At 44.5% G+C, this 22,246-nt stretch overlaps 2 protein-coding genes and 1 pseudogene across 2 annotated transcripts; 1 reads left to right on the top strand and 2 right to left on the bottom strand.

Moving 5' to 3' along the window:
• The first annotated feature begins 211 nt into the window (after positions 1-211).
• Positions 212-3,833, top strand: LOC112229470 (cytochrome b-c1 complex subunit 7). Its single transcript, XM_024395326.2, has 4 exons — positions 212-299; positions 993-1,061; positions 1,196-1,362; positions 3,629-3,833. Exons 1-4 carry the CDS (start codon positions 215-217, stop codon positions 3,704-3,706), a joined length of 399 nt encoding a protein of 132 aa, XP_024251094.2. The 5' UTR covers positions 212-214; the 3' UTR covers positions 3,707-3,833.
• A 149-nt stretch (positions 3,834-3,982) lies between these two features.
• On the bottom strand, positions 3,983-7,097 carry LOC112229471 (annotated as a pseudogene).
• Positions 7,098-10,944: 3,847 nt separating this feature from the next.
• On the bottom strand, positions 10,945-22,115 carry LOC112229472 (protein naked cuticle homolog 2). Its single transcript, XM_024395327.2, has 8 exons — positions 21,863-22,115; positions 21,723-21,749; positions 21,539-21,624; positions 14,723-14,783; positions 12,828-12,922; positions 12,470-12,565; positions 12,085-12,352; positions 10,945-11,936 (listed from the first exon to the last, which is right to left on the bottom strand). The coding sequence occupies exons 1-8, from the start codon at positions 21,885-21,887 to the stop codon at positions 11,482-11,484; spliced, it is 1,113 nt and encodes a 370-aa protein (XP_024251095.2). The 5' UTR covers positions 21,888-22,115; the 3' UTR covers positions 10,945-11,481.
• Positions 22,116-22,246: the final 131 nt, after the last annotated feature.

Here is a 22,246-nt window from a genome sequence, read left to right as displayed (position 1 = left end):
TGGTTGAATGAGCCGATGAGCATGTTTGTACCAGAAGAGGGCCACATTTCGACACATTGTTGAGATTTTGGATGATTTTGGACCTTTGATAAATGTAGCTAGCCTTCTTCATAAGGACTAACGTGTAAATATATAAATGGAAAAATAGCGAGGATCATTTCAATTCGTGTGATAATTCAATTCTTGCGTTTTGTGCAGAGTTGCGCAACCGCGGATGACCTCATTCTCAGAACGTCATTTTACCCACAATTCCACTCAAACTTTTTTCAGACAGAACAACATGGCGTCGAGGGCACCGGGTAATTACAATCACCTATATTTTAAGCATTTCTTTACCCGTAAATCGAGATGATACGTTGCAGATATTGTTGAGTATAGGGGCTATTGATTTGTGGGGGAAAAACAAGACGATGCGGAGTGTTTCGGTGCGTTCAAATCCATGTTTTTAAGGACTTTCTGTCGTCCTCTGTCCCTGCGAAAGGCAAGAAGTATGTTAGCTAGCCATGGCAAATTAAGGAAATCTGGTTTGTGCCAGTAACATATTGCGCATTTAAATTAAATGTATGCTAATGGTTAGGTAAAACAGTACTATAACAGTTATAATAATCTATGGTCTGATCAACCTTCAAACGCCACGCCAGTGCAGCTTGATTATCTAACAACATCTAACGTTAGCAGTTTCCACCTAGCTAGTAATATGTAGGTCATCTGATCTACTAGCAATCTATCCACTTATCCAACACGCATGTAATATTTGCATTTTGAGTGCACTTCTAGGTTCGCCCAAATAATACTACTGTCAAATCCTCCCTCCAGTCCCTACTTCTATAATTCACTCATTTCTAGTGGATCCACTCCAATGTCTTTTTAGATTCATGGATAATATTATTGGGTGTCTCTTTGCTTTTGTGCTGCAGTGATTGCAACAGGATTTTAAGCTGTTTGTTCACAACTTGTTGACAAGCAAATTACTCTTCTGGTATCCCCCACAGCAACTACAGGCAGACTCCTGGTCAGCTTTCGCAAATGGTACTACAATGCTGCTGGATTCAACAAAATTGGTAACTCTTGGGAGTCTTAATGTTTTTTATTCTATTTGGGGCCATCTCTGAGTCTTAAGACTAATTAATTCACTCAGTCTTAAACATCTAGAATCTTCAGTTAGATCTCGCCTTGCGGGTATTTTTGGTTCCAGGTCTGATGCGTGATGACACAATCCATGAGGATAGCGACGTGAAAGAGGCCCTGCGGCGTCTCCCAGAGAAAGTGTACAACGACAGGATGTTCAGGCTCAAGAGAGCCCTGGACCTCTCCATGAAGCAGGCAGTTCTCCCCAAGGAACAGCGGACTCAATATGAGGAGGTACAGCAGACCTGGGCACAAATGACATATTCAGGACTGATTCAGACCTGGGCTCAAATTTCAAGTACTTTGTGTTTTGATAAACCTTGCTTGGTTTAATGGACTAATAAAATGGTCCTTAAACTGCAAACTCCACTCATCTGGCACTCCAGGCATGCAAACGCTGAAGTATTTGAAATAATTCAAATAATATTTGAACCCGGGTCAGAGGTACAGTGCATATAGTCTCACACGTTAGTTTGTGGGGAAATGGAAGATATGTCTAAAGTTTCATAGCAGTTGATGCTATAGTGAAGAGGTATTCAACTCCTGGAGTTTTCTGTTCTACCTGATAATTAATTGCACCCACTTGGTGTCCCAGGTCTGAATCAGTCCCTGATTAGAGGGGAACAATTAAATGCAATGGAACTGGCTTCACGGTTCAGAGTTGAAGGTTACAGTGTGACTTTGGAATGAAGGGCAAAGTCTAGCCTCTGAGGCTAAGGTGGAGATATTGTTACTACACTGCTCAAAAAAATTAAGGGAACACTAAAGTAACACATCCTAGTTGAATGTGCTGACAACAAAATCACACAAATTATCAATGGAAATCAAATGTATCAACCCATGGCGGTCTGGATTTGGAGTCACTCAAAATTAAACTGGAAAACCACACTACAGGCTGATCCAACTTTGATGTAATGTCCTTAAAACAAGTCAAAATGAGACTCAGTAGTGTGTGTGGCCTCCACGTGCCTGTATGACCTCCCTACAACGCCTGGGCATGCTCCTGATGAGGTGGCGGATGGTCTCCTGAGGGATCTCCTCCCAGACCTGGACTAAAGCATCCGCCAACTCCTGGACAGTCTGTGGTGCAACGTGGCGTTGGTGGATGGAGCGAGACATGATGTCCCAGATGTGCTCAATTGGATTCAGGTCTGGGGAACGGGCAGACCAGTCCATAGAATCAATGCCTTCTTCTTGCAGGAACTGCTGACACACTCCAGCCACATGAGGTCTAGCATTGTCTTGCGTTAGGAGGAACCCAGGGCCAACCGCACCAGCAAATGGTTTCACAAGGGGTCTGAGGATCTCATCTCGGTACCTAATGGCAGTCACGCTACCTCTGGCGAGCACATGGAGGGCTGTGCGCCCCCCCAAAGAAATGCCACCCCACACCATGACTGGCCTACCGCCAAACCGGTCATGCTGGAGGATGTTGCAGGCAGCAGAACGTTCTCCACGGCGTCTCCAGACTGTCACGTTTGTCACGTGCTCAGTGTGAACCTGCTTTCATCTGTGAAGAGCACAGGGCACCAGTGGCGAATTTTCCAATCTTGGTGTTCTCTGGCAAATGCCAAACGTCCTGCACGGTGTTGGGCTGTAAGCACAACCCCCACCTGTGGACGTCGGGCCCTCATACCACCCTCATGGAGTCTGTTTCTGACCGTTTGAGCAGACACATGCACATTTGTGACCTGCTGGAGGTCATTTTGCAGGGCTCTGGCAGTGCTCCTCCTTGCACAAAGGTGGAGGTAGCGGTCCTGCTGCTGGGTTGTTGCCCTCCTACGGCCTCCTCCACGTCTCCTGATGTACTGGCCTGTGTCCTGGTAGTGCCTCCATGCTCTGGACACTACGCTGACAGACACAGCAAACCTTCTTGCCACAGCTCGCATTGATTATCCATCCTGGATGAGCTGCACTACCTGAGCCACTTGTGTGAGTTGTAGACTCCGTCTCATGCTACCACTAGAGTGAAAGCACCGCCAGCATTCAAAAGTGACCAAAACATCAGCCAGGAAGCATAGGAACTGAGAAGTGGTCTGTGGTCACCCCCTGCAGAACCACTCCTTTATTGGGGGTGTCTTGCTAATTGCCTATAATTTCCACCTGTTGTCTATTCCATTTGCACAACAGCATGTGAAATTTATTGTCAATCAGTGTTGCTTCTTAAGTGGACAGTTTGGTTTCACAGAAGTGTGATTGACTTGGAGTTACATTGTGTTTGTGTTCCCTTTTATTTTTTTGAGCAGTGTATCTTGATAGTGTTAAACTAATTGATGAATCAATGAAGCAGGTAGGAGAATGATTATGAAGTATTAGATTATGAAGCAAGTAGGGTTAGAGACTAAAGGTTGGATTGGAATTGGGCAATAGTTGAGTTGGGAGACTCCTATAAAGCTGTTTAATGTTGAAAAATGACATACTAAAAACCACATCAAGTACAGTTGGTGGAAGAAAGTTGACAGAACTAATGTTTTGTTTCTGTTTGACCTTTTTTCTGTAGGACGTACATTACCTGGAGCCTTACCTGAAAGAGGTCATCCGTGAGAGGAAAGAGGTTGAGGAGTGGTCGAAGAAATGAGATTGCTGTGGAGGGCTGATGTTCCTTCTGTTTAGTCTGGTGAATGGTTGTCCTCTGTAATATTTCAAATAAAGTGTACTCTGTGGGAAGACTGCTTAATAAAAATTGTAATTTTTGGGAAAAGATGTACAGGTGTGGAGAGTTAAGAAGTATTGCAAGATTGGTAAAATAGCTTTTGGGTTAAGATGTGAACCAGGATGTTGATCACCACAGTAATGTTTATTTATAGTGAATCCACTTTAATCCCAAATTTTAAGACTGAAATAACAATTGACTAAACTATAATCTAACGGCAGTTCCATGTTTAAAAAAATAAAATGATAATGGAGCAATACATTTGTTAATCTGTACTTAGTACTTAGGAATCAGTACATATGGATATAAAAAAGTTTTTCAAGGCCTTAAGCATCCCAATTATTTGCACAAATTTCTTAGTTGTCTTTGGATAAGTGGAAATGAAGTGTTGCAAGCCACAATAGATGATTGAGAAAGATGAACCCTTTGTATTGCGCACACACCCTTGATCTATCAACCCTCTTTCCCGCCCTCTGGTATGGTATTCTACCTGAACTTCAATCTACCTCTGGATCTCCTGTTGTCCACGATCTCAATGGTATCAATAAAGTTTCCAATGATGCTGTTGAAGGATTTCACCATGGACACCCCCAGTTCCTTACTGGTCTCATTGATATCTGCGTCATAAGCACCCAACGGGGGTAACTACCTCCACGTTCCCCACCCCCTGAAGGATCCCAATCAGTTGACCCCTGACCACCTGGAACATCTCCCTGTTGTACTGCAGCAGGACCGTCTCATCCAAGGGGTAGGTGACATCCTCAGGTTAGCAGTCCCGGGGCACTGGCAGCTCCAAATACCTTAGGGCTGGGAACCCAGCGGCCAGAGAAGAGGCGGCGAAGGGCCGTGGCGCTCAGAGGGTTGCCCAGCATCTTCAGCGCCTCCAGGCCGCGACTGGGTCAGGATGTCCATGTGTTCATCCTCTAGGGTGAAGCTGTGGTGGGGAAGAGGCCGCACACGTTGTGACCATTATGTCCAGACTGACCAGGTTCTCCCTTTGCAGGCTGTTGGCCAGATAGGCCGTGTCCACACAGTTCAGGTTACAGTTGGCCAGCTTCAGGAATTTCAGTGGGGTGGTCAGGGAGCTCTGGACAAGGCCAGAGAGTCACAAATGTATTACATTTTCCCAATTAGGTTATATTATCACTTGTGTATGCTTGCAATGTGGGTGTGCGCATCACTTTACGCAAGCTTGGCAAAAAACTAAGCCAATATGAAATCTTTATGATGCATGCCTAATTAATGGACAGTGCAGGTGTCTGCTTGTTGTTTTGGGGCATGACCTCAGTGCTATTTCAAAGTCAGCTGTAAATGACACCCTATTCACTTTTAAGTGCACTACTTTCTACAGGGTGAAAAAGTTTTCTGGTCAAAAGTAGTACACTATATAGGAAATAGGGTGCAATTTGGGAAGCAGACAATATCAACCATTAAGTGTTCCCTGGTTTCTGGCCAACCTGCAGATTTAGCAGCAGGCAGCTGTCTACATTCTCCCCCACAGCCAAGCAACAAAAACAAAACGCCACTGAGTGCAAACTGAGTACCGGAAACTGAGTACTGGAAACTGCAGCCCCCATGTTATGATATTACACAGTGGAAATGCATCAGCTTGAATAGACATCCCCAAAGCTATATATACATTAGACATCAATACCTTCTACCTATACACATGCACACACACACACTCTCGCCCCACACAGAGGTGAGCCTCTCACCTTAGCAGTCTTTGCAGGTGTCTGGTGAAGGTGCAGAAGCCCATGTAGAGCTCTGTCAGCTCAGTCAGCCGGCTCAGCAGATCCCCAATGGTCAACAGCAGGTCATCTTCATCCGAGCCCAACCGTCGCATGTCCATCACCTCCTCGGGCAGCATCAGGGACTGCAGCTGGGGGAACTCTATCCGGGACAACAGCAACTCCAGGTGAACATTATGGACCATCTGTAGTCTCCTCATGGCCTCCGGTTGGGCCACACACAGCACGTAGAACAGCTGTTTGAGGGCCAGGGAGTTTGCTCAGGACCTGATGAAGCTCAGCTTCAAGGGGCAGTGACGTAGTAGCAGGAAGGCCTGGGCCACCACCTTGTAGTTCTGCCCGGTGACAAAGCCGCTCAGGCGCACGTCCACCTCGGTCTCGAGGGCTGAGGGTGCAGCGCCGCCCGCCTGGATGGCCACCATGACCTCGTAGCATATGCAGGTGAGGAGCTGGGTGCGGGCCCACCGACCCAGGGTGGATCCACTGGAACAGGTATGGTACTCTGTGTCCTTCAGCCCAGTCAGGTCCACCATACGGAGGGTCTCGGCGTAAGTCTCTGTTGGCCGCAGCACGTACTACTGGAGATGGAACAGATAGAGATAGAACATAACTGTTTATTCCCATCAAATGGGAATTTGTCTTACAAATCAAAGTTATATGATGTAAGGTGACATTGTGACCTTGTATTGCCCCAGTGGCAACTCAAGTAACTACAAACACATTGAGACTTGAAGCAAAACCAAAAATGTGTCACACTGGCCAAGATCCAGTGCCTCAGTTCACACGCAGCATTTTTGACCAGTGACAGATTGCACCTCTAAACACAACACCAGAACACACAGTTAGCCTACTTTCAGCCCAGTCAACAGAGCCATCTAGGCACTGCCGGCAGATGCAGGAGATCCTCCTGGCAGTCTACCATCGTTCCAGGAGCCTTTGCAGGTTAAGTTCGTGCAGAGGCAGATTTGGACCAGGTTGTGGAGGAGGAAGGACTTCTCGTGCTGTTAGCAGGCATTGAAGAGGAGTGGGTAGAAATTGAACAACAAACAGCTAAGGTTCTCCATGGTGCTCGGGCCGCTCTGAGCGAAGCCCTCGGCCGCAAGAAACCTCAGGCTCTTCATGGCTCTCTCTTCTCTGGTCTGTCCTTGAGGTCTGGGTCTTGAAGTGTTAGGATCAACCAATCAGCCCATGTGATTGGATGTGTTTGTGTTGTTGCTCTCTCCCCAACTGTCTCTCTGTCTGTTGATTCTTTGTCTCTGCTAGTACTGTATATCTGTCTGGACCTCGAGAGGCTTGACGCGTGAGGTAGGTGAGTAGGAGGATCTATTTTTTGGAAAAAGCCGCCTCTCGAATGGGTTTTCTATTTGCATCTTTCACCAAGGGGCAGAGCAGAAACAACCTTATCCTACTGCTTACAAAATTAGGTCCAACCTCCCTCCAAACCACCAACATTGAAATGATCTGTTTATGCAAGCAAGCTATAAAAAGACGCCAGTAACAACAATAACAGTAAAGCAATGTAGACAAACATAGCATGGACGTTGTACAGGGTAACATTGGCATCATGCCCACACTGAAATGATAGATTTACTGAAGGCTTAGATGTTAATCAAGACCAAAGCAGTGGTAGATCAGATATCATAATGTACTAGCCTAACATGACTGGTCATGAAAACATTATGCATTTGATGAGAGTACGCTGGAACACCCAGAGTGTTGTAAATATACTGAACAAAAATAAAAAGTGTTGGTCCCATGTTTCATGAGTTGAAATAAAAGATCCCAGAAATGTTCCAAATGTACAAAAAGCTTCTTCCTCTAAAATGTTGTGTACAAATTTGTTTAAATTCCTGTTAGTGAACATTTCTCCTCTGCCAAGGTAATTCATAATTCACATGACAGGTGTGGTATATCAAGAAGCTGATTAAACAGCATGATCATTACACAGGTGCACCTTGTGCTGGGGGACAATCAAAGGCCACTCTAAAAGGCACTGCATCTCAGTGCTAGAGCCGTCACCACAGACCCTGGTTCGATTCCAGGCTGTAACACAACCGGTTGTGATTCCCATAGTCCCAAAGGGCGGCGCACAATTGGCCCAGGGCCGTCCGGGTTAGGGTTTGGCTAGGGTAGGCTGTCATTGTAAATAAGAATTTGTTCTTAACTGACTTGCCTAATTAAATAAAGATTCAATAAAAAAAATTGCAGTTTTGTCACACAACACAATGCCAGTTAACCACCTAACTGAGGAACTCAATTTAACCTTGCGCAATACCGTAGATGCAGTTGGACCCCTAAAAACTAAAAACATTTCTCATAAGAAATTAACTCCCTGGGATACAGAAAATACCCAAGCTCTGAAGCAAGCTTCCAGAAAATTGGAAATGGCGCCACACCAAACTGTAAGTCTTCCGACTAGCTTGGAAAGACAGTACCGTGCAGTATCAAAGAGCCCTTACTGCTGCTCGATCATCCTATTTTTCCAACTTAATTGAGGAAAATAAGAACAATCAGAAATTTATTTTTGATACTGTCGCAAAGCTAACTAAAAAGCAGCATTCCCCAAGTGAGGATGGCTTTCACTTCAGCAGTTATAAATTCATGAACTTCTTTGAGGAAAAGATCATGATCATTAGAAAGCAAATTACGGACTCCTCTTTAAATCTGCGTATTCCTTCAAAGCTCAGTTGTCCTGAGTCTGCACAACTATGCCAGGACCTAGGATCAAGAGAGACACTCAAGTGTTTTAGTACTATATCTCTTGACACAATGATGAAAATAATCATGGCCTCTAAACCTTCAAGCTGCATACTGGAACCTATTCTAACTAAACTACTGAAAGAGCTGCTTTCTGTGCTTGGCCCTCCTATGTTGAACATAATAAACGGCTCTCTATCCACCGGATGTGTACCAAACTCACTAAAAGTGGCAATAATAAAGCCTCTCTTGAAAAAGCTAAACCTTGACCCAGAAAATATAAAAAACTATCGGCCTATATTGAATCTTCCATTCCTCTCAAAAATGTTAGAAAAGGCTGTTACGCTGCAACTCACTGCCTTCCTGAAGACAAACAATGTATACAAAATGCTTCAGTCTGGTTTTAGACCCCATCATAGCACTGAGACTGCACTTGTGAAGGTGGTAAATTACCTTTTAATGGCATCAGACCGAGGCTCTGCATCTGTCTTCATGCTCCTAGACCTTAGTGCTGCTTTTGATACCATCGATCACCACATTCTTTTGGAGAGATTGGAATCCCAAATGGGTCTACACAGACAAGTTCTGGCCTGGTTTAGATCTTATCTGTTGGAAAGATATCAGTTTGTCTCTGTGAATGGTTTGTCCTCTGACAAATCAACTGTAAATTTCGGTGTTCCTCAAGGTTCCGTTTTAGGACCACTATTGTTTTCACTATATATTTTACCTCTTGGGGATGTCATTCGAAAACATAATGTTAACTTTCACTGCTATGCGGATGACACACAGCTGTACATTTCAATGAAACATGGTGAAGCCCAAAAATTGCCCTCGCTAGAAGCCTGTGTTTCAGACATAAGGAAGTGGATGGCTGCAAACTTTCTACTTTTAAACTCGGACAAAACAGAGATGCTTGTTCTAGGTCCCAAGAAACAAATAGAACTTCTGTTGAGTCTGACAATTCATCTTAATAGTTGTACAGTCGTCTCAAATAAAACTGTGAAGGACCTTGGTGTTACTCTGGACCCTGATCTCTCTTTTGACGAACATATGAAGACTGTTTCAAGGACAGCTTTTTTCCATCTACGTAACATTGCAAAAATCAGAAACGTTCTGTCCAAAAATGATGCAGAAAAATGAATCCATGCTTTTGTTACTTCAAGGTGAACGGAAAGGCTCTGGAACAACGAACCGCCCTTGCTGTCTCTGCCTGGCCGGTTCCCCTCTTTCCACTGGGATTCTTTGCCTCTAGCCCTATTACAGGGGCTGAGTCACTGGCTTACTGGTGCTCTTTCATGCCGTCCCTAGGAGGGGTGCGTCACTTGAGTGGGTTGAGCTATAGGCTAAACCACAGGGAGGTGTGTCTCTCAGTCTCTGTATCCCTGAGTGGAGTGCAGACTGCAGTCATGCTGGGGGGTGGTAGTAGTGGTGGTAGTGGTGGTGGTGGTGATCACTGATGTGATCTTCCTGTCTGGGTTGGCGCCCCCCCTTGGGTTGTGCCGTGGCGGAGATCTTTGTGGGCTATACTCGGCCTTGTCTCAGGATGGTAAGTTGGTGGTTGAAGATATCCCTCTAGTGATGTGGGGGCTGTGCTTTGGCAAAGTGCTTTGGCAAAGTGGGTGGGGATATATCCTTCCTGTTTGGCCCTGTCAGGGGGTATTATCGGATGGGGCCACAGTGTCTCCTGACCCCTCCTGTCTCAGCCTCCAGTATTTATGCTGCAGTAGTTTATGTGTCGGGGGGCTAGGGTCAGTTTGATATATCTGGAGTACTTCTCCTGTCCTATCCGGTGTCCTGTGTGAATTTAAGTATGCTCTCTCTAATTCTCTCTTTCTTTCTCTCTCTCTCTCTGAGGACCTGAGCCCTAGGACCATGCCTCAGGACTACCTGGCATGATGACTCCTTGCTGTTCCTAGTCCACCTGGCCGTGCTGCTGCTCCAGTTTCAACTGTTCTGCCTGCGGCTATGGAATCCTGACCTGTCCCAGACCTATTGTTTGACCATGCTGGTCATTTATGAACATTTGAACATCTTGGCCATGTTCTGTTATAATCTCCACCCGGCACAGCCAGAAGAGGACTGGTCACCCCTCATAGCCTGGTTCCTCTCTAGGTTTCCTCCTAGGTTTTGGCCTTCAAGTTTTTCCTAGCCAACGTGCTTGAACACCTGCATTGCTTGCTTTTTGGGATTTTAGGCTGGGTTTCTGTACAGCACTTTGAGATATCAGCTGATGTTAGAAGGGCTATATAAAAAAAAATGATTTGATTGCCACAGATGTCTCAAGTTTTGAGAGAGGTCCAACTGGTAATTTTATTGCAGGAATGTCTACCAGAGCTGTTGCCAGAGAATTGAACGTTAATTTCTCTACCATAAGCTGCCTCCAACGTCATTTTAGAGAATTTGGCAGTACTTCCAACTGGTCTTACAACCGCAGACCACGTGTGGTCACACCAGATACTGACTGGTTTTCTGATTCAACCACCTACCTTTTACATTTAAGGTATCTGTGACCAACAGATGCATATCTATATTCCCAGTCATTTGAAATCCATAGATTATGGCCTAATCAATGGATTTAAATTGCCTGTAACTCAGTAAAATTGTTGCATGTTGCATTTACATTTTTGTTCAGTGTATTTTCCTAAATATTCATAGAGTCTTAGCACGGAATGTTTTGCCATAAGAGAACACATTTTACATTTGACAGCTTCCACATGACGTAAACAAAGTGTATCACTTTATTACTTCTTACAAATTGTTTACATTTTTCTTCTTCCCAAATCTGAAAGTGTCAGCCTTCATTAGATTGTGACTTTTTTCAATTGACAAACTACAATGATCACAAGCAAAGTGTATCATGCTTTCATACATCAAAATACAGACAATACAAAACATACTGCATTTACTCTCATACGTAGATTGTGACTGTTTAAATCATTATATTAAATGAAAGTGGTCATCTATAGAAACCTGAGAAGAAACTTCAGTCTAGAGGGCTTCGAAAGGTGAGTAGAATATTCAACATGACACATTCAACATGAAACTCAGTCACCAATACAAGGCACATAAGCTAATTTTTGTACAGAGTTACTATTATTCCTTAGTATGGAGAGTGATTGTGTCCCACAGCCCTATACTATATTTAGGCCCACCTGATCTGACCAGAAACCACCCAGGGCCCTAGCTATAGGCTAAACCACAGGGAGGTGTGTCTCTCAGTCTCTGTATCCCTGAGTGGAGTGCAGACTGCAGTCATGCTGGGGGGTGGTAGTGGTGGTGGTGGTGATGGTGCTCATGGTGGTGGTGGTGTTCATGCCTCTGAACCAAGGGGATCAAGCCCCCAGAGGAGGCAGGCAGGCTGGACAGCACCACACTCTCTCGCTGCACATTGAGTAGGGTTCTGGAGTGGGACCCAGCCTCTCTGGCCCTGGAGCGAAGCCTCTTGCTCTGGCTGTGCTGTAAGGGGAGTTGGGGCTGGGAGTATGGCTGAGAGGGGTGGCACCATTTGGAGGGGTGGTGGCCATGGAGCTTGCTTGATTTATCCCTACCTCCTCCTCCCCCCACTGCCTTGGCTTGGCCTCTGAGAGACCTGAGGAAGGAAAGGCCCCTGCCTCTGGACTCTGTAGGGCCGCAGTTCTTCCCCACTACCACTGAGCGGCGCTGCTGGTCTGAGCGGGCGTCCGGTCTGGGCACCTGAGAGGGGGCGTCTGCAGAGGATGGAGAACATCATTTTATACTGTCATTTCTCTTTGTTGAATGTCATTCATCTTTGGTGTATTTTCAGTAAAAAAACATGTTGACTTTAATGATCTGTGCCTCAAAAGTGCTGAAAATAAATGGTCATTGTGTACCTACCTGCATCGTCAAACTTGGAGGAATAGTTCTCTATCCCAGCTAGGTCTAAGTAGTGGTTCCTGCGTTCTGTGTTTTCATCCACACAGTGAAAAGTCCTTTCTGGGCTCCCTGCCTCCTCCTGCTGGACTTCCTCTATTCGGTCCCTTGTTCTGGAGCTGCTGGAGGGGGCCACCACCAGTTTGACCTTCAGGGCTGTGCTGTTACATGAAGGCTGCATGGCCGACGCTTCAACCACCTCATAGATGGACTGCATGAGACTGGACATATCCTGTAACACACAGGCACACACAGACACTATTAGTAAGACTGCAGTGTTGACTTAATCTTAAGGGAAAACCCATAATGTGCAAAAGTTGCTTGTTGTAGCTGTGTGAAGCTACCGTACCTCCTTGGTGACTTTACCACTGTTGTCAAAGTGATACAGTGTGAAGACCCACTCCTGTCGAGTGTCATCCTCCAACACCACATTGCATTCTGTGTCCTGTAACCATGAATAATTGTCACTATTACGCAGACCCTTTTATGCGTACTTACATTTTACGTACAAGTGATCCCAGGAATTGAACCCACTAGCCTAGCATTGACGTTCCATGCTCTACCTACTGAGCTACAGAGGACCAAACACAACAGGTACCATATTATGGTCATCAAACAAATCCCTGCCAGACTCTGTAGAGATTCTATAGATCAAATCCTTTTGTAGTTGTAGTGTACAGGATAGTAAAAGACCAAAAGCCACTCACATCAACATGGCTGTTCCTCTTCCTGGGCTGTCTGAATGGAATGTGGATGTAGCTCTCTCTCTCCTTCTCCCCTCCCTTCTCTGATGGCAGTACAACTGTAAAACAAAACAAAGTACAGTGGGGGGGAGTATTTGATCCCCTGCTGATTTTGTACGTTTGCCCACAGACAAAGAAATGATCAGTCTATAATTTTAATGGTAGGTTTATTTGAACAGTGAGAGACAGAATAACAACAAAAATCCAGAAAAACACATGTCAAAAAGGTTATGAATTGATTTGCATTTTAATGAGGGAAATAAGTATTTGACCCCTCTGCAAAAACCCTTGTTGGCAATCACAGAGGTCAGACGTTTCTTGTAGTTGGCCACCAGGTTTGCACACATCTCAGGAGGGATTTTGTCCCACTCCTCTTTGCAGATCTTCTCCAAGTCATTAAGATTGAGGCTGACGTTTGGCAACTCGAACCTTCAGCTCCCTCCACAGATTTTCTATGGGATTAAGGTCTGGAGACTGGCTAGGCCACTCCAGGACCTAAATGTGCTTCTTCTTGAGCCACTCCTTTGTTGCCTTGGCTGTGTGTTTTGGGTCATTGTCATGCTTGAATACCCATCCACGACCCATTTTCAATGCCCTGGCTGAGGGAACGAGGTTCTCACCCAAGATTTGACGGTACATGGCCCCGTCCATCGTCCTTTTGATGTGGTAACGTTGTCCTGTCCCCTTAGCAGAAAAACACCCCCAAAGCATAATGTTTCCACCTCCATGTTTGACGGTGGGGATGGTGTTCTTGGGGTCATAGGCAGCATTCCTCCAAACACAGCGAGTTGAGTTGATGCCAAAGAGCTCCATTTTGGTCTCATCTGACCACAACACTTTCACCCAGTTGTCCTCTGAATCATTCAGATGTTCATTGGCAAACTTCAGACGGGCATGTTTATGCGCTTTCTTGAGCAGGGGGACCTTGCGGGCGCTGCAGGATTTCAGTCCTTCACGGCGTAGTGTGTTACCAATTGTTTTCTTGGTGACTATGATCCCAGCTGCCTTGAGAACATTGACAAGATCCTCCCGTGTAGTTCTGGGCTGATTCCTCACAGTTCTCATGATCATTGCAACTCCAAGAGGTAAGATCTTCCATGGAGCCCCAGGCCGAGGGAGATTGACAGTTATTTTGTGTTTCTTCCATTTGCGAATAATCGCATCAACTGTTGTCACCTTCTCACCAAGCTGCTTGGCGATGGTCTTGTAGCCCATTCCAGCCTTGTGTAGGTCTACAATCTTGTCCCTGACGTCCTTGAAGAGCTCTTTGGTCTTGGACAAGGTGGAGAGTTTGGAATCTGATTGATTGATTGCTGATTGATCAAAGCTGAGATTAGGAGCACTCCCTTTAAGAGTGTGCTCCTAATCTCAGCTCGTTACCTGTATAAAAGACACATGGGGGCCATAAATCTTTCTGATTGAGAGGGGGTCAAATACTTATTTCCCTCATTAAAATGCAAATCAATTTATAACATTTTTGACATGCGTTTTTCTGGATTTTGTTGCTGTTATTCTGTCTCTCACTGTTCAAATAAACCTACAATTCAAATTATAGACGGATCATTTCTTTGTCAGTGGCAAACGTACAAAATCAGCAGAGGATCAAATACTTTTTTCCCTCACTGTATATTCTCTTTAGCCTTTGTGTTTGCTGTTTACAGACGATAATACACACACAGTATCCCAGGTTTCCCCGACAAGCAAGGGGAATTCTTAGTTAAGATATGAACCATACCGAATCAAACAGGTCAATCATTGAGTAAGTCTAAGATGTTAAGTTAATGATGCATGCTAGACTAGAATCAGTGCAACAGTAATGTGATCAGCCTAATCCACTGAGCTGTCCTTTCTCTACTCACCCTGTAGGGGGCTCTTATATTTCAGGGACTGCTCATCCTTCACTTCCCTTCTGCACAATTCCTGGAAAAAGAGGGAGAGGAGCGATGGACCAAGTGAGAATTAGGAGAGAAAAAGTCACAGAAGAGGGGGGTAGAGATAGGGAGAAGGAGAAACACAAGAAATTTTAAATGATGCGAGAGCAGGTAATCTTTGATCATCTGGAGGCCTATTGTTTGTCATCAGCTGGGTAAATAACACTGTGAGAACCAGCTCCCAGCTGGTGTTTTCAAGTTCACCTCAACTTCCGATAAATTCAATAAAGCCATATGTGTCTTATAACTAATCAGATGTCATGCAGACACAGCTCTAAATCCACGCACACACATAATAGAATGCTAATTCGAGAGAGATTTACATGGTTATCAAAACATCACGTCAGGGTAAACCTACACAAAACACAGCCCTTATTTGAAGTGTTTCTAAAATTCCGGATGGGAAAAACGACTGGTGGAAAAACTATTAGAACCATTTCCTTGTTTGACCGCTAGGTTTTATGGGTATTAATACATCTCCATTGCCAGGGCAGTGGTTGGGGATGTTGCCCTGTGAGTGTGCTGTCTTTTGGACGGGATGTTAAAACGGGTATCCTGACTCTCTGTGGTCACTAAAGATCCCATGGTGCTTATCGTAAGAGTAGGGGTGTTAACACTGGTGTCCTGGCTAAATTCCCAATCTGGCCCTCATACCATCATGGCCACCTAATCATCCCCAGCTTCCAATAGATTCATTCCTCTCCCCTGTAACTATTCGCCAGGTCTTTACTGTAAATGAGAATGTGTTCTCAGTCAATTTACCTGGTAAAATAAGGGTACATTTTTTATAATCTGTTCTATTTTATTCTGTTCTCAGAGAGGGAATAAAGCACTGGAGAAAAATAGAACCTATGAGGGTACATTTACTGTAAGAGAAGGCAGGCAGACAGTCATGCTCATGCCATGACCATGCCAGCTGTGACATCACTATATCCAGTCAAAGTAAATGCATTAAGTCACTCTTGGTATTAAAGTAATATCACCTACAGAGTTCCCATATATGTGTAGAACTGAGCGTCCCATATGGAAACAATAACACACAGTCTATAAATGTACTATGTTCAAAAACCCGCTGAGACTACAACCTATTTATAATGCCTATGGGCTCAAAGCGGATGTTAACTTCAACTAAATCCACTGGGTAGTTGTTTCTTGGTGAGTACCCACACTTTGAAACTAGGTGTTCCCTTGAACGGTGTTGAGCATATTGCATGTGCTATCAAGACCAATCAAGATCTGAGTATATGATATCCAACCCTCTGTTGCAACAAGTCAGAAACCATCCCTTCAAAAAAGGACAGTGAAAGCACCAAAACATTAGATCTGTGCGTCTAACTGTCTCCACCACAGACATTCCCAGCAGCCAGCCGCCCACAGCTCTGACAGATGCAGATGAGTAACAAAGAGCCTGTGGAGTCTGAGAGGACCATGCTGACAGATAACCCTGACTGCTGATGGCTTCAACCAGCATACCAGCCAAACCCCTGCCATCGACCGCCACGCTCTGCCTGCTATGGGCCCTTTCATCTGGGGTCGGGTTACCGACCGAGAGGGGAGAGGAGCGGGGGCCTTTTCCTGCACTCAACTGGGTGTCACCAAGCTTTGCATCCTGTCCTGTCGCCCCCCTCTCTCCCACCCGCCTTTAGTTAGAGTCAAACGCAGAGCCCTGAGAAGAGAAGAGAACAGTACAGAGCTTTGTTTAAAACTTCTTGGTGCACCCATCCCATTAGCGGGATCATTTTTGTCAACATCCGCTGAATTGCAGAGCGCCAAATTCAAATGAAATTACTAAAATTATTTAATTTTCATGAAATCACAAGTGCAATATAGCAAAACACAGTTTAGCTTGTTGTTAATCCACCTGGCGTGTCAGATTTCAAAAAAGCTTTTCGGCGAAAGCTATCCAAGCGTTTACGTTAGGACATCTCTCTCACCAGACAAAACATTACAAACAGCTAACAGCAGAGTAGATTGGTCACGAAAGTCAGAAAAGCAATAAAATGAATCGCTTACCTTTGATGATCTTCGGATATTTGCACTCACGAGACTCCCAGTTACACAATAAATGTTCCTTTTGTTCCATAAAGATTATTTTTAAATCCAAAAACCTCCATTTGGTTGGCGTGTTATGTTTAGAAATCCACAGGCTCGAGCCGTCACGAAGGGGCAGACGAAAATTCCAAATAGTATCCGTAAAGGTTGTAGAAACATGTCAAACGTTTTTTTATAATCAATCCTCAGGTTGTTTTTACAATAAATAATCGATAATATTTCAATCGGAGTGAGAGAGAAAATGTCTGCTCCAAGCTGCTCACGTATGCAAAACTCTGCTGGCACCCAGTCATCCAATGACACGATGTAATCTTTCTCACGCATTTTTCAGAATAAAAGCCTGAAACTATGTCTAAAGACTGTTTACACCATGTGGAAGCCATAGGAAAAGGAATCTGGTTGATATCCCTTTAAATGGAGGGAAGGCATGCAATGGAACAGAGAGGTTTCAGGAAAAACAGCACTTCCTGGTTGGATTTTCCTCAGGTTTTCGTCTGCAATATCAGTTCTGTTATACTCCCAGAAAATATTTTGACAGTTATGGAAACTTTAGAGTGTTTTCTATCCTAATCTGACAATTATATGCATATTCTAGATTCTGGGCCTGAGAAATAGGCAGTTTCATTTGGGTATGTTTTTTATCCAAACATCAAAATACTGCCCCCTACACTCGGAGGTTTTAACAATCTCTCTTCCTGCCAAACAATACCTGGATAGGTGGTTGATCATCTCTCTTCCTGTTAACCAATACCTGGATAGGTGGTTGATCATCTCTCTTCCTGTCAACCAATACTTGGATAGGTGGTTGATCGTATGGGGGTGGGGCTGTATGGGGAAGGATGGTTGCTTCATCACAGGAGTTTATGTGAAGCAGCTTCTGCTATTTACCTTTATTTATGTATTTGTTATATACATAATAGGAAGATAAGTCTCTTGAAGTTGGTATACAAGTTGATATTCAAAGAATGTAAAGGGGGTTGGGGTTGTTTTCAGGCTCAGGCAATAGTTAACGTTAAGTCAGAGAATAACCATTAAGAAGTTCTCATTTTCAGAGGTCTGGTCTTGCTCACAGAAACCAGATGTGAGTGATTTCTGGAGGAGGGGAACTGAGGGAGGGATTTGGATGTTGAGCTGTAGTTGGGTGAGGAAACGCTGGAGCCAGAGTCTATACAAGTACCTAGCTATAGAACTGGGCCTCTCTCCAACTGCCCAATCAGTTCTGCTGGCCATGAGGGTGGAAAGCAGTGGGACATTTTCAGATCATTGTGGGCAGAGATGTCCAAGGGTTCTTACCACCTAATGATATGACCATGGTCTCTTTCTCTCTATCTCTCTCTTTCTTTCTCGCTCATCCTCTGTCTGAGCTACAGCCCAACAAACAAGGTGGGTAACCAAACATGAAAGGGTGAGCCAGCCACCTGAACAATCCAATCTGTGTTTGGGAAAATAGGTTTCCCTGGCTTAGAGCTGGAATGTTCTGGGAGGCGATTTCAGCCCCAAAATAATCACAGTCCAGAGTCTGAACAGTAGAATAATAAACAGAAACCTCTGGTACAACAAACAGGACAGAAACACCTTGGTGGAAACAATAAGAGGAGGACTAGAAGGAAGATTCCTTCTCCAAACCCAAGAGAATGACTTACAAATAGAAATCCACACAGAGACAGTGATGCAAACGGCAATCCGATTCTGATATGATTGGTTGCATTTCATCAGACAACTTTTTTTATACTTAGTATTTGTACATTTTACAAACTCTCTGGCTCACTTGACTGAGCTGTACCTGATCCAAACCTGCCTTGAATAAACAGGTTTATTAATGAAAAGTGCCTTTGTTATTGCCTCAGGTGATATTGTCAACACTCCACCCTGAGTCATTGTAATTAAACAGAAACAGTATGTCAATATTGAGGTTAATTGTTCCACAAGTCTGAAATTGTTTAACATCCTGATGGAAATTAGGTTGTCTTACAGATATCGAAATGGGATTTTTTAAAACACGCACACTAGGTAGAATCACCACAGAATTATCTTTACGGAAATGAAAGCACACATTAATTTAGAATTTTGCTCCACTCTTTGAAGTTGAGCAGCCAGAAGATGAGAAGCTGGAAGAAAGAGGGATTCTTCCAGGACTAACAGTGAACAGGGTGGGTGACGGAGAGCTTTGGTGTCTCACTGCAGGACTAACAGTGAACAGGGTGGGTGACGGAGAGCTTTGGTGTCTCACTGCAGGACTAACAGTGAACAGGGTGGGTGACGGAGAGCTTTGGTGTCTCACTGCAGGACTGACAGTGAACAGGGTGGGTGATGGAGAGCTTTGGTGTCTCACTGCAGGACTAACAGTGAACAGGGTGTCTCACTGTGATGGAGAGAGCTTTGGTGTCTCACTGCAGGACTAACAGTGAACAGGGTGGGTGATGGAGAACTTTGGTGTCTCACTGCAGGACTAACAGTGAACAGGGTGAGTGATGGAGAACTTTGGTGTCTCACTGCAGGACTAACAGTGAACAGGGTGGGTGATGGAGAACTTTGGTGTCTCACTGCAGGACTAACAGTGAACAGGGTGGGTGATGGAGAACTTTGGTGTCTCACTGCAGGACTAACAGTGAACAGGGTGGGTGACGGAGAGCTTTGGTGTCTCACTGCAGGACTGACAGTGAACAGGGTGGGTGACGGAGAGCTTTGGTGTCTCACTGCAGGACTAACAATGAACAGGGTGGGTGACGGAGAACTTTGGTGTCTCACTGGGTCTATGACCTGAGGATGCAGGATGTTGACACAAGTGATCTAGGACATGTGACCGCTACAGCCTGGACACCCCAATGAAGGCATCAAAGTTGACACTATAATCAAGCTTCATTACTGAATAGAGCACAAACAATTAACATAATCTTAGACAGCCAGACACACACATGAAGTGCCCAGGCAAATAACATAGAGTATACCAGTACACTACAAACTGTAGCTAGCCAGGCCCCCTGCTGACAGTTGCATATGCGGTTGTGCCATGGAGCCGCTAATGGTGGAGCTGGAATACTGAATCACAGGAACAATTGAACTGCCATTAAAAAGGTGTGGAGTATCTGGGTCTCATTATAGAAACCTGGCAGGCTCAGCCTTTCTTTCCTAATAACAGGCTCCAGAAAGACAGCAGCATGGACCAACACTTCATTAACACCTCCTACCCACCATGAGTTCAAAATGACACTACAGCAGGCATTCAAAATGGCTCCAACAGGTCTTTCCAAGTGTTGAAAGATGATTACGAGAGAGAAAAGAAGACATTCAAAATATGTGAGTGAGGCAGTGAGTGGTCACACAGTTAAGAGTCAAAGAAGAGTTATGAGCATCAAGATGTTGTACTCTCACTATACTACATCTTCCCAAATGTGACCATCTCATTAACAGTACTAAGCCTACATGTGAAGGTGTTCCACCCACAACCAGACACTCCGCCTACCAGACCTTGTCTCCCCCTGCCAGCACCAGATGTGGGGTTTCAGTGTGGCGGTAATGAAAGACCCTGCTGTTCTGGACAGCAGCCATATGCATTTCACACAGACATGACAGCCTCCTCTCACAGAGAGCAGGGGGGGAAAGCCCCTCTCCAAACACCTTTCATATCCCTGGCTTGGCTGTGTGCTTATACTGTTCTATCATCCTGTGGTTGCTTTGCCTTGGCTGGGACTGGGAGGGAGGGAGGAGCAGACCTGGCTGAGACATCATGCACATGTGATTCAGAGTCAGTGAACCCTAGTGCGAACACCAGTGTGCTCAATGTGAGCATGAAGTGGTGACTGACAGTGTTAATCCTCTATGGATGGATGAATCAGGATGCAAACAAGAATGAGAAGGCAGCAATTCAAAATGTTATTTGTTGTTTACCCAGATGGTACAGTTGTTTACCCAGATGGCTGTGATTTATGTATAAAGATTGATGAATAAAACACCATGTATTCAATAGAGAATTGTCAATTTGCTTACCTTTGTTTTAGATAAGAAGCGATGTGTGATACACTGCCTTCATCTTTTCATTAGGATTCTAAGCTCTTCCACTCTGGGCGGCTGTGGTCCATTCAGCTACCCTTTCACAGGAATCCACCATTCTGGTTCTTGTTAGCGTCATTATCCAAGTTCAAGCCTCTCAACTCTAATGACACACATGTGTCTGTGTTGCTTTCCATTTACAGGCCTTTCTGGGCCAGAAAGAGCCAGAAGCAGATGCATCATGAACATGGTCCAGAGAAGGATGCTAACCCCCCCCAGGATGCAAAATACAAACTAGAGTTTGGTAAACAACTGACTGTTAGCATTGACAAACTAAAGAACTGTCCTAGAGAAGTAGGCCTATGGGGATTTAGGTGTGAGAAGGATTTGGCAGCAGGGTATTTTTATTTTTTATTTAACTAGGCAAGTCAGTTCAGAACTAATTCTTATTTACAATGACGGCCTAGGAACAGTGGATTAACTGCCTTGTTCAGTGGCAGAACGATAGATTTTTACTTTGTCAGCTCAGGGATTCGATTTGGCAATCTTTCAGTTACTGGCCCAACACTAATCTCTAGGCTGCCTGCCGCCCCAAATATGGCTAGTGACTGTCTGATGACTCTCTCTCTCTCACTGAAAATCTGCAAACAGATAAAATGTTAATTCTATTTCAATATCTCTGGAAAATGTGTTGTACAGTACCTGCTTGAATCTGATTTGGTGGGTGTGGAGGTCCGTACATTCCAGCTCTCTCTGACAGGTGAGCACATTGGCAGCAAAACTACCACCTGGAAGAAACAAACAAATAAAAAAATCAAGTCTATATCCTGCATAACACTATGTTTGAGAGACATACATTTGAGACCTTCCTAAAGGTGATTCTTACCTTCAGGATTTTCTCTGCGTTTACAGGCTATCCAAATTATGCATGGAATGGAAACATAAAAGAGAGAAAGAAAAGATTGTCACATTTAGGTTATTAAGAGATATACAGTAGCCCCTGAATCTAAATACTAAAAGTCTCACCATGTTTTGATTGGAGTTTGCCCATATTTTTGTATATTTCCTGTCGTGCCTTGAACCTTCATCTATTTGCGCATTGATCAAAACGTCTTCATCATCTCCCATTGATAACAACAAAGACAGTTGTTTCCTGTATGCACCGATATGTCGTTTTTGCCATTAAGTTATTATAGGGTTGAGACAGGCAAGAGGTCCGAAGCTTCGTGAAAGTGCACACAAGTATGTTGGACAGAGAGAACTTGCGGAGTTTATTATGGAAAAGAAACGAATAATCAATATACAGAGGGTACAGCACATCCTGCTGGCCATTAGGGGAAAGTCTTTTCTCAATTTTTATTGAGCGCATACAACAAATGAGCTCACAATGACATAATTTAACGCGTGCAT

The sequence above is a fragment of the Oncorhynchus tshawytscha genome, linkage group LG31, assembly GCF_018296145.1.
Source record: "Oncorhynchus tshawytscha isolate Ot180627B linkage group LG31, Otsh_v2.0, whole genome shotgun sequence".
Lineage (NCBI taxonomy): Eukaryota > Metazoa > Chordata > Actinopteri > Salmoniformes > Salmonidae > Oncorhynchus > Oncorhynchus tshawytscha.
Note: the sequence above shows the minus strand (reverse complement) of the source record. Positions and strands in the feature narration are given on the sequence as shown.

Bases quoted from the DNA above. Each gene is read 5' to 3' on its own strand.
- LOC112229470 (XM_024395326.2), top strand. From the start codon at position 215: ATGACCTCATTCTCAGAACGTCATTTTACCCACAATTCCACTCAAACT. The intron at 300-992 runs GTAATTACAATC...TATCCCCCACAG, and splicing joins CATGGCGTCGAGGGCACCGG to CAACTACAGGCAGACTCCTG. The intron at 1,062-1,195 runs GTAACTCTTGGG...TTTTGGTTCCAG, and splicing joins TGCTGGATTCAACAAAATTG to GTCTGATGCGTGATGACACA.
- LOC112229472 (XM_024395327.2), bottom strand. From the start codon at position 21,887: ATGGGCAAACTCCAATCAAAACATG. The intron at 14,784-21,538 runs GTACTGTACAAC...CTCTTTTTCCAG, and splicing joins ACCAAATCAGATTCAAGCAG to GAATTGTGCAGAAGGGAAGT. The intron at 12,566-12,827 runs GTGAGTGGCTTT...TCATGGTTACAG, and splicing joins AGAGGAACAGCCATGTTGAT to GACACAGAATGCAATGTGGT.